Raw genomic sequence first — 11,950 nt, forward strand, 5'->3', positions numbered from 1 at the left:
CTCATTTTGTTTCTCTCCAGTTTTGGTCCCTCAAATAGAATTTTGGTCCAAAATTTAATAAAATTTCATATTTTAAAGTCATACACACCATTTATGATTATAGATTTCAGGTACAATTGTTGCAAATGAGATCTTGAGACATGATGTGACTTAAATAAATGCAAAAAATGAAATTTCATCAAGTTTTGGATCAAATTTCTGTTTGAGGGACCAAAACTGGAGAAAAACAAAATGGGAGAACTACTTTCGCGATTCAACTAAAATAGGGAGACCAAAACTGCAATTAAGTTTTTTTTTTTTTTTTTTTTACAGATCAATTTACTCCTAGATGTTACTTTGAAATCCAAATTTAATCTAGACCACATATCCCTCCCACTTATCACAATGTCACACCCCTTCTAACACTTTCGCATCCAATGGCTCAGATTCAATCTACTTCTCCAGATTCAATCTTAACCATACGCGGCTCCAACACACACTCAAAAAAAATGATAGCGAACTGACACCGTATTGGAGGACTCCGTCGCGGCCACCATCTTTTCCGGCAAGCCAATACGTCTCTTAACCGTCACCATCTATTTCTACTGCCGCCGTGGAACTCCCCAGTGTGCATCTCTAAATTTGTACGGTCTTCCTATCCCAATAGGTATAATTTCCTCAAATTCCAAAACCCTAATTGTTGAAAGATGCTTTTTTGTGTAATTTGAAAACACGAATTTGTTGTTTTTATGTCTTTACCATGGCCTTGCTAGAAAAATTAACAAGAAAAGCTGTGATATTCCTAAACTTGATAGGCAAAGATATATTGTTTCATCAATTTTATTTTATCAAAAATTTTATAATAAAACATTAAGGGTATTAATGTGAAAAGGCGCACACTTCTTTATTCATTCCGTAGTTATGCTAATTGCTTGTAACCACCATGAGGAAAGAAATGTACTTGACAATATTTAATTTTTAACTTAAGTAATATATTTCTCGATCAAGTGTGAGTTTTCCTAGAGTTTCTATGTTGAAATTTTGTCTGATGGTTGTTTTTAGTATCAAAAAGAGTGGTTCACCAATTTCATCACTCACTGTCTTTCTGTTGTATCGAATATCAGTGTCATGTCTTTATAAAATGGACGTGGGCTTCACCATTTAATTTTCCTTGGAGACATTGTATGGACTGAGGAAGAGGAAGAGAGAACTGATTCTCCAATAACCTTGCTACAGACAGAAGTGACGTTGATGTCAACCTGACAAATATAATGAGCTTTGTGGCATTGACATGGATGAATTGTATACGAAGGCATCTTCTACCAAAAGCAAGGTTTCTTCACACTTTGCAAGTTCTTCAATCAGAACAAATTTTAATGTCTCCTTCTCTTGCATCTCTGGACCTTCCCGACATCTGGACTCCTAATTATTCATGTCAGAGTAGTCCAGCCATACTTAAAAGTGGTAAGCATCCTTTTTACTCTTGGTTTGACAATTGTTTTATTGCTATTTGTGTGAGATCATCGTGAAGGAAAACATTGTTAATATCAAGTTCATAAAGAGGCCAGTGGCATTAGCACTATAATGAGAAGGATTACGAGTGGACAATATACCTTTTCAGACCGCAATAGAAAGATTGGGTTGGGCCGGAGTGGGTGGGGTGGTTGTTGGCGGGTCTATAAGAGCTGCAATGTGGGCGTTTGTGCTGGAGGTGAAGGCACATGTGCTAGAGGTGGAGGCGGTCGATGATGATAGACTGACCTGTTAGGGATGGGTAGTAGTAGAATTATTTTGAGTCTAGAGCGTCATTCGTGGAGTATTCTCTGCTGAGACCGGGAAGAAGAGGTAAAGCGGTTGACATAGACTTGAGTGTGTAATGTGGTCCAGAGAAAGATTTAGACTTTGAGAAGGTAACATCGCCTGAGATTAGAAAAATTAATTTGTTAACTATATTGTTGCAATTAATAAGCTTGCCAAGCTAGATATTGTGGTTAACTTAGTATATACGCCAGTCACGTTATGGGTTGTCACAAACTATTTTGCTTCAATCCCTATAAATAGTTTGTTAGAAGCTATCATTCTTTTCTTTTCCTCCTAATATACATTCTTAATTTGCTTCTTCTGTACATTTTATTCCTCAAGATGCTGTATTGAAATTTGGCATAGGTAATGAGCAAACTGCTATGGTACTTGATGGAAAGTTGATGTCAACGGAAATCAGATCTAAAATAGCTGATCAGGTAAGACAAATGAAGAAATGTCTGGGAAAGGTTCCTGGGCTAGCTGTTATTTTGGTGGGCCAGAGGAAGGATTCTCTTACTTATGTTCGCAACAAGATAATTGCATGTGAAGAAGTTGGAATCAAGTCCTTGGTGACTGAACTACCAACTGATTGTGCAGATGCTGATGTTCAAAATGCTGTCATGAGATTTAACAAGGACCCATCAGTTCATGGGATTCTTGTCCAGCTTCCTCTACCACAAGTAATTTCTGAATTTGTGACTTCTTACCATAATTTAATTAATTTTAGTATCGGTTGAGTTTTTATTCAAGAAAAGGCGTGCAACCACAATCTTTATCTGAATGTGTAATTTTTATCGCATGAATTTTAAATTAAAATTTGAAGCATTTATATAATATTTTGTACTGAAACAACTATCATTGAGATCTCTTGGAATTTTACTTTGTTAAAAGATATTTAGAAAATATCTCATTATATCTTAACGTCATTGTATTTGATTTAGTTTGATAATCTCTTAGGTTTTTAAGTTTCATTGTATTTCTTGATTTACTTTGATTATGTTGCACCACCAACAAAGCAGTGCATTTTTTTTTCTTCATTTGTTTCGATCTATTCCTTTCATCTTGTTTATATTCTTTATAGTATTAATCTGGCGACGATTATGGATGAGCGTCATAATAGCTAGTTCATTATAAACCATGCTAGTTATGCAATTTTACCATTACTTTAAAATCCTTGAAATATTTGAGATTATAAATCTATCTTTACTTTCCATTTTCTCCCGTTACATCTTTTATCGACGGACAAGAGCAGATCAAGATTCTCCTCTTCCTTCTGTTTTACATTTTGAATTGAAGTTAGACTCTCACTTTTTTTTTTTTATCTCACATCACTGGCTGAGCTCTAGCACAGGCCCTGTTTGAAATGATGTATATAAGTAGATATGGTCTAATATTATTATGTAAATGGGGAAGAAAATAAGATGAAAGAATACTTGTTTTCTATCTTCGATTCAATGAGATAGTACATGTACATCAAAGGAAACCAATCTACTAAAACCCTAAGTTTGGTTGTTTGGAGGTGTTATTTGCAAATGCAATATTCTTTTATCATATTTTTCTGAATAACAAGTTTACATGTCAGATGTACAATCATAACAAATAATTAAACAAATGAGGATTAGCACACATGTTCAGGATTTGGAGATGTACTGTGATTGATTTGTTGCAAAATGTTTGGGACAGCATCTGGACGAGGAAAAAATTTTGGATGCTCTATGTCTTGAAAAAGACGTGGATGGGTTTCATCCTCTTAATATGGGGAATCTTGCTCTAAGAGGAAGGGAGCCATTGTTTACTCCTTGTACTCCAAAGGCCTGCATTGAGTTGTTGATAAGGTCTGGAGTTAAGATTATGGGGAAGAAGGCGGTGGTGATAGGAAGGAGTAATATTGTTGGTCTGCCGACATCGTTATTATTGCAGGTAAAAGGATAAAAGCTGTATGCACTTACAATATAAAAAAGTTTCATACACGAATCTAATTATATATAACCATTATATCAATTTGTTATATTAGTTCATGAAATATCTTTACAGTTATTTGTGGTGAGATGTGATTAAATATGTGTGAAATTGTTTTACACTTGTATTCTAAAAGTCTGAAATGTGATTGTGGATACAAATTAAACTCTACTTAAAAGTTTGAAATCATGGTGTCAACACATTTTTCTTTTGATATATAGAAAGTCTAATACTGTCTTTTTATGTTGGCAGAGACACCATGCAACAGTCACCATCATACATGCATTTACAGAAAACCCTGAACAGATCACCTCTAAAGCTGATATTGTAGTTTCAGCTGCTGGAGTACCTAATTTGGTTCGTGGGAACTGGATAAAGTCCGGTGCAACTGTGATCGATGTTGGAACAAGTCCTGTTGAGGTGAGCTTGCAATAATATACTGTTTTTTTCACATTTTGCTTGCTGCATATCAGTTAACCAAGCTTAAGGATACAATGTTACAGGATCTTAGCTGCGAGGAAGGTTATCGTCTAGTTGGTGATGTGTGCTATGAAGAAGTTGTTAAGGTGGCATCCGTTATTACTCCTGTGCCTGGTGGGGTTGGACCTATGACAGTTACTATGCTTCTAGTTAACACTTTAGATTCTGCTAAACGTATGCTTAATTTTACTTGATCTCTTTCTGTTTTGTTTTTATAGTACATTTTGTTGAATTTGGCTCATAAAAAATGAATAACATGTAAACTAAAATAAGAAAATCAATATTTTAACGTTGAGAATACTCACTTTACATTTTAAAGTGAATTGTTCATAACTGTATTTTGTTAACTCAGTCAATGCAATTTATACAGGTTAACTGAGCCATCTCATAAGATGATTATGAACACATTTTCATGTTAAAAGAAGGCGGACTTTTAGTTAGCCAAATAATGCATGTTATACAACTAGAGAAAAATATGAAAGATATCTACTATCCACCCCTCACATTTACTTTTCACCCTTCTAAAGTATCTGAAAAGACAATTTTGTTTTTTTTTTAACCATTTAAAAAAAAATTAAATACAAGTAAATTTTTTCTCTTCATCTTCGAAAAGTTGGTTAAATTATAAAATGTAAATTCTTAGTTTTGTTATAAAAAAAATTGAAATTTTAGATGAATGTGAAATTTTTAAATGTATTTTTTTTAAAAGGTTACCGAATTTTTGAAAATTTGGTTGAATGTCAAACTTTTTGAAATGCAATTTTTTCAAAAGTTAAAAAAAATAAAAAAAATATGCTGAATGTGAAGTTTTTAAATATAATTTTTTCAGATTTAAAAAATTGAAAATTTTGATAAATACAAAACTTTTAAAATGCATTTTTTAGATTTTCTTTTGTAAAATTCAAAAATTTAAAATTATCGAAATGTTAATAATTTCAAAAAATTTAATTAGTAAAAAAGAGGTAAAATGATCGAATAATAAGGATTTAGTTAAAAAATAATAATTATGTGGTCGGATAGTTGAAATAATGTTTAAAAGTGTGTGATTGAGAGTTTCTCCTTGGCATCTCTCAACTATCTAATTAAAAATTAAGATTAAATACGTTAATTTTTTAATTTTATTTATATTTTATTCTAGAGTAGTAGTGAACAAATTTTTTAAGAAGCAAAAAGAAAAAAGTTTAATAAACACTATAATATTAATAGGCAAAGGGAGTTTTGTCTTTAAAATTTTAAAAATCACATTTTTTATATTTTAAATGGTACACTTAATTTCACTTCTTTCAAAGTAAAATATTTTTTAATATTCCTTTTTAAATCACCTGTTAGCATAACTTTAATAACATAGATAGTTGGACTAACTGAATAAGTGATCCACACATTTAAAACCAAAATTTACAGACCAAAATAGAAAATTTTGTCATAATATCATTTTCAAATTCGGTTATTTTTTCAAGTGATTGATTGTCAATTTCAAAAGTTGAATAATGGTTATATATAAGTAGATACTGAGTTGTTTCTTTAAATTATTTGATTTATTTCTATAAATTTGTTTTAAGCATTCCATAAAAAGATGTTGAATAATTAAATGTTTGTTAAATGAGTATAATCTGTCTAATTTTGAAGGTTAAATCTTTTTTCTCACTAGGGTCATGTATCTTTTAAGAAATTTACAAAATCATCATTTATATCTTTTTTTTTCTTTTCAATTTAGGTCTTTTATCCTTTAATATATTTGTAAAATTATCCTTTAAAAATGCTTATGTGTTATTAAAAATGACTAACAAATCCATATAATATTATTATTAATTATTTTATTTTAATGTTGATGAAAGATGAAAATGATGAGTAACAAAATAATGAATATTGATGTATCTTTTTTGGGTTTAAAGAACCCTAACAATTAAATTTATGTGATTTTATTCAAAAATCATTAATAATTTATTTTAAAAGACAAATAATCCAAACGAAAAGGAACATAAATATAAAAAATCTAAATATTATACATAAATAAGATATTTTTGACGTCTTATATTATAATAAATGAAATAATAGTATTTTTATTAAATTAATCTTATTAAATATTAATGTATTATTAATATTATAAATATAAAGTAGAAGATATTATATTTAAAATAATATAAATAATATTAATTAAAGATTACAAAATAAAAAGAAAAAATACATAAAAAGTAAAAATAATTCATTGAAATAATTGGTTTATGCAAATGGAACATTTATAGTAGCATTGAAAAAACAAGACCAGTAATGATTTTGTGAATAGATAAAGAAAAATACTAATAAATGTCTTTGTTAAACATTAAAAAATAAAATATGTTTTAAGATATATATATATAATATTTTAAAAAGTAATTTTTCATTTGATTTCTTAACGAGTGTGAATAATAGGATAAGCATAAATAAATATAAATGAAAAGTTGTTAGGATCTTAATCCTTCCTTCCCCAGCGAGCGAGTGAGTGCAGTTCCAATGTGATGTGATGGGTTATTTTATCAGTGTCAATTAAACGGAGAATTTCCAAAGTTATTACTTACTTTACTCCTATCAAATGATCTCAAAAGTATTGGAGAAGTGTATTTGGCCGTAATTTTAAACTAAATACATAATTTTAAGGAGTACTAGTATTTTAGTGTTTCAAATCAGAAAGTAGTAAAAACAAAGATGGCAGTAACATGGGTATTTGGGTACGGTTCTTTGATCTCAAAAGCTGGGTTTCACTTCGATGAACGTGTTATCGGTTTCATCAAAGACTATCGACGTGTCTTCTACCAAGGTACTTTCTTTCTCACACTCTTCAAAATTCATTCCCCAAATAATACTTACTAATTCTTCATTGTTATCATCACTTTTAGGCTCTACTGACCATAGAGGAACCCCTGATTTTCCTGGAAGAACTGTCACATTGGAACCTGCTCAAGGAGAAATTTGTGTAACTTTTTCAGATTTTAATTATATCAATCATATAGTGTTTCATTATGTTTTATAAGTTATTACTTTATGAGCTGCTTATATTTAGATTTATTCAATTTTTTTATGTGGATTTACTTGTTATGCAATATACTCCATTTTTAATCTTTTGGGAAAATATTTGCTTAGAATGGGGAAAAACGGATTGCCAGCAGTCACTTAATCATACTGTTGTATATTTGGATCTTACTTTGCAAAGTCGGAATATGAGTTGTTCGATTAAGATCGAAAGGCTGAGATTGTGTGACTACTTGGTTAACTTGGGATCCGGATTCCATTCGGTTACAAGTGGTGTCTGCACAAGTTTGAGGCCGTTCAATCAAGATTGGACAATGCAGATTTTAACGTTGGTGTTTTTTGTTAAACAAAAATGAAAAAACTGTCTTGAAATTTGAACCATCTGGTCAAGATCGAACAGTTCCTAGGTGCTGATTACACCAAATGGTGACTGCACCTAATCCAATTTCGTTAACTTGACCCAGGTAATCCTGAACCATGAAATTATAGTTTGGCCTGAAACATGTTGATGTATATGTGTTTAATATTTGTTGAATCTATGTTAAGTTAATGGAATAGCAGCTTTTTAAATTGTACCTGGCTGTATGGCATCTGTAAGTACTGAACAAAAGTGAGTTTTAGTAAGCATGCCAAAACAAAATTTATTTTTGTTTCATTATTGTAAAAGTAGAAATGCATTTCATCTTTTGTTCACTCTTGGCTTTCACATTTACTCCCTCCGTTGCTATTTATATACAAAAGTGTTGATCACGGAGGGAGTGTCTTTTTTCTTTTCATTTAATTACATTGGCCTTCCTATTGTTTCTTGTTTTTGTGCTTTTAATTATTCTGTGAATAACTCTTGTAATATAATTTGCAACTTTCTGATGAGTCAAAATCATTTTGGATTCAATCAATATTTGAAATGGATACTTACTCTATTGTGCAAGGAGATAGTGGGGAGCTGCTTACAAGATCTCAAAGAAAGAAGATCAAGAAGTTGCATTAACGGTAAGATTTTTAAAATGTGTTTGCTTCATCTTAAGTTCAAACTTTGACCAAGATTTGATTGGTCCAAATGGTAAAGAATTCATACACCTTAAGCAAGTGGTCAAAGGTTTAAACTTTGACTCTTGTGTATGGAGAAACTTGATTAGAAGGGGGAGAACCCACCACCCACCTTGTATGTTCTTAAGGTTCTGTGAAGAAGATTAGTTGCTGCTAAATGGTGGTTGATACTTTCAGCCTATAACATGGTTACCCAGAAAACGTTTGAACTTGTGTATAATTATTCATTTTTCTCCAGTGGCCAGTACTTGCCGAGTAAAAATGGGATTGATACACAGTCTCAGCATACCAAATTAAATTTTGTTGTTATCTTAGTGATTGTGCATTTTTGTTGTCTAATTTACATACTTTGTTTCTAAAATAAGTTCAATTCTACCATCTTGAGCAGCTAAATCCAGCTAATGATCCCTTCCGTCTATCATACCAGCTTCCTTTTATCGGTTCCCAATGAATCATGTCATATGATTGTTTAATGATGCCAAATTTGCATAGTATATTTACAAAATAGCTTGTATCATTTAGAAAATCATGTTGTGTTTTCTAAGCACGTGGATTTGGGGTATAGGAGTCAAATGTTGATGGCAACCTACATCTTTGATGTTGCTATCTTTCTTACTTTCTTCATCAAATGTCACTATGTAAGTGCTTTACATTGTTGTATTTGTGTGTCACAGTATCTGGAAGTGAGGGAGAAGCAATATGACCGGAAGGAATATGTCGATGTTTTCACTGTAAGTGTCATAGGCCAAGATTTTTTAACACCAATAAGGTGAATGATGTTGTTCTGCTTTATAATAGTAGTTATTCCACTGATGAGTGTTGGCATCTCCTGATTTTTTTTTTCAGGAACTTACTGCTACAACGCCAGCCATTTCTGGGGCATTGGTGTAAGTGAAAGAAAAAGCCTAGCAACTTTTTCCACTTTTTTGCGTGTTTAAATTATAGCTAATTAGATCAGTGTGGTACTGTGGTTACTCTACAGATATATTGCATCCCCAGATAAGAAAGTTAATGTAAATTATTTAGGCCCTGCATCTGTTGAAGATATTGCAAGGTACTATTTATCTTTTATCTAGTGTATTACTATTTTGCTAGTCTCAATTTGTGGCATAAACTTAAACTTCACTTGAGAAGTCGTTATTATAATTGGTTTGGAGATCCTTGCTTCAGGAGGCTTATGAATTAGTCTTTAATGCACTATTTTTTAACAGGGAGGGTACTGAAAATCGAAAAGGTGATGATTAGTCTCTTTTGAATCTTTAGTGTCAAGATCATGCTGAAACATTGTGTCTACTCTTTAGTGTTTATGTATGGTTATTGGGTAACGATGGTATTTGATAATAGTTCAAAACTTCAACGAATGGTTAGAGTCAGCCTTTGGAAGTAGAAGTTCACGGTCCTCTTTGCTGTAACGTACTAATGACCTGATCGGTGGCACTTTGGTAAAAACAAGAGAAAACAGATATAAGTGCTTCAAAACTCTACTTATATTTGTTTCCCCTTGTTTTTTCCAAATCAACGCTGATAAAGTCACCGTCTTAGTTGTGTGCTTTCTTTTGGATAGCGGTGTTGGTCCTTGTTAGTGTTTTGGGCAATGTTCAAGAATCAGTCCACAGCCGGAAAACTTACCAATGCCATGGTCCATGTATTACAACTGTGTTTTGCATGCCCTGTTAAAGTTTAGACTCATTACTCAAGTTTTTATTCCCTTCGAGTTTGATTTATTTCCTTTTCATACTACAGGCAAATAGTTAAAGCTGAAGGTCCAACAGGACCTAATAGAGAGTACCTTTTCCTACTTGAAAATGCTCTCCTTCAAATAGGTGAGGATCTTTAACTAGAGTTTCAAAGATCATTCTGATAATATTCTCTCTTAATTTTGTTTGTATTGATCACCTCTTAGGATCCAAAGACAAGCATGTTATTGATCTTGCAAACGAAGTCAGGCGTATTATTTCAGAAGAACAATGAATTCTGTGCTATCAGCACCAGACATTCTGAGACTTTTTGAGCAAGCCCTTTTATTAGAATTCATTGGAAACTTCAATTCTTTCCAGAATGTTATTGGGAGACGATATTTATCTTTAGTTATACTTATAATCTTCTGATGTACTATCTTGTTTCTGTCTTGGCTATGGGAAGCTGAGTAGAACTGGAACCAACCATTGCAATTGTAGAACACAATTACAATGCATATAGAACATAAATTTTCCAAAAGCGTACTTCCAAAAAGTACAAAGTTAGTTATTTTTTCGGATGTGGCTCATGTTGGAAGGTGGGAGAAAAACGATACTAAGAGATATTATTATGTTGAATGCTTTCACTAGTCTCTCTACAAACACTTAACTTGTTTTGATTAAATACAAATTGTTGAAAATGATGATGATAGTAATGGAAGATTGTTGGAAATAATGATGACATTAACGAGAGTTAGTGTTGGTGTGAATTAAAAAATAAGAAAGTCTCACATATGAGGGTTAACACACACTAGTAGTGTTTATAAGGTGGAAGTATGAAACTTGGGGTGTCCCCCAAGCGGTACTGTTTGGCCGACTTATGCTTGGTGTATTATTTTTTAGAATATAAAAAATTAATAAATTATTAATTTATTTAATATTAAATGATGTGTTTTTTTATCTCTTATTGATACTCAAAGACCTAGGGAAGTTTGGAGCGCACATTTTGTGAATCTGGACTGATTGATCGCTAGTTTTTATTTGATTCAGTTGCAGATTTCCTCTATAAACAAAGGATTCTCCTCAGTTGCAAAAACATACCAAAAATTCTCTGCATCTGAGATTTTTCTCTACTTCTCCCCATTTGTTTCTCAATTTGGGCAGTGGCTCGAAACGTCTTAAAGAGAACGACCTAGTCCGCGACTCAACCTAGTAATATTTTCGGTGGCATAAATTGATTTTTAATAGTTTTTTTAAACTCAAAAATAACAATTTTAAGATATTTCCTTCTGTCATGTCTACCGACGAAATTACTGTGATAGGTTTTTCTGCTTCTAATTTCAACAAACAGTTTCGGTTTGAGGGATATCACTTCAAACGATGACAACAAAAGATGTTATTTTTCTTAACTATGAAAAATGTTGTCAACGTTCTAAAAGATGACATTTCTGTTGTTCCAAAAACAGCTGAACAAATAGAAAATGATAAAAAAAAGTTGTTGAACTAACCCAATATGAACATAATGATTACTTATGTAAGAATTATATTATGAATGGACTTGCTGATCATTTGTATGATTACTACACTACCAACAACAATACTGCTAAACATGTATGAGATGCTCTAAAGAAGAAATATGATACTGAGGAAGCTAGAGTCAAAAAGTAAGTTGTTAGTCGCTTCCTCACATATCAGATGACAGGTGATAGATCAGTGGAAGCTCAGTCTCATGAAATCCAGAAAATTGCTCACGAGATCATCTCTGAATATACGTAACTAAATGAACAGTTTTAAATTGTTGTTAATATTGACAAACTATCTCATGTTTGGAACGATTTTAAAAATTCTCTCAAACATAAAACAAAAGAATTATATCTGGAAAGTCTGATAACCCACCGCAGAATTGAGGAGGAATCTCGTAAGCAAGACCAGAAAGATGAAGTTCTTCTTGTTGCAAATAATAAGAGGCAGAAATTCTTCGATGCAGCTCTGAAGCCAAA

The 11,950-nt window shown here is 31.9% G+C and overlaps 2 protein-coding genes across 4 annotated transcripts; both read left to right on the top strand.

Annotated features, from left to right (window-relative positions):
• Positions 1 to 382: 382 nt before the first annotated feature.
• Positions 383 to 4,568, top strand: LOC101510803 (bifunctional protein FolD 1, mitochondrial-like). 2 transcript variants are annotated; one of them, XM_073366813.1, is made up of 6 exons: positions 383 to 623; positions 1,104 to 1,443; positions 2,146 to 2,462; positions 3,466 to 3,702; positions 3,994 to 4,161; positions 4,245 to 4,568. In XM_073366813.1, exons 2-6 carry the CDS (start codon positions 1,251 to 1,253, stop codon positions 4,413 to 4,415), a joined length of 1,086 nt encoding a protein of 361 aa, XP_073222914.1. In that variant the 5' UTR covers positions 383 to 623; positions 1,104 to 1,250; the 3' UTR covers positions 4,416 to 4,568. The 2 variants fall into 2 exon arrangements, with proteins under 2 accessions (XP_073222914.1, XP_004498330.1); XM_004498273.4 differs by having other exon boundaries at positions 384 to 646.
• A 2,083-nt stretch (positions 4,569 to 6,651) lies between these two features.
• On the top strand, positions 6,652 to 10,597 carry LOC101511126 (gamma-glutamylcyclotransferase 2-3). Of its 2 annotated transcripts, none has more exons than XM_073368053.1 (8): positions 6,652 to 7,015; positions 7,095 to 7,171; positions 8,164 to 8,217; positions 8,949 to 9,005; positions 9,121 to 9,161; positions 9,233 to 9,328; positions 10,018 to 10,097; positions 10,178 to 10,597. In XM_073368053.1, the coding sequence occupies exons 1-8, from the start codon at positions 6,904 to 6,906 to the stop codon at positions 10,243 to 10,245; spliced, it is 585 nt and encodes a 194-aa protein (XP_073224154.1). In that variant the 5' UTR covers positions 6,652 to 6,903; the 3' UTR covers positions 10,246 to 10,597. The 2 variants fall into 2 exon arrangements, with proteins under 2 accessions (XP_073224154.1, XP_004498331.1); XM_004498274.4 differs by having other exon boundaries at positions 6,657 to 7,015; positions 9,257 to 9,328.
• Positions 10,598 to 11,950: the final 1,353 nt, after the last annotated feature.

This window comes from Cicer arietinum, chromosome 4 (assembly GCF_000331145.2).
Source record: "Cicer arietinum cultivar CDC Frontier isolate Library 1 chromosome 4, Cicar.CDCFrontier_v2.0, whole genome shotgun sequence".
NCBI lineage: Eukaryota > Viridiplantae > Streptophyta > Magnoliopsida > Fabales > Fabaceae > Cicer > Cicer arietinum.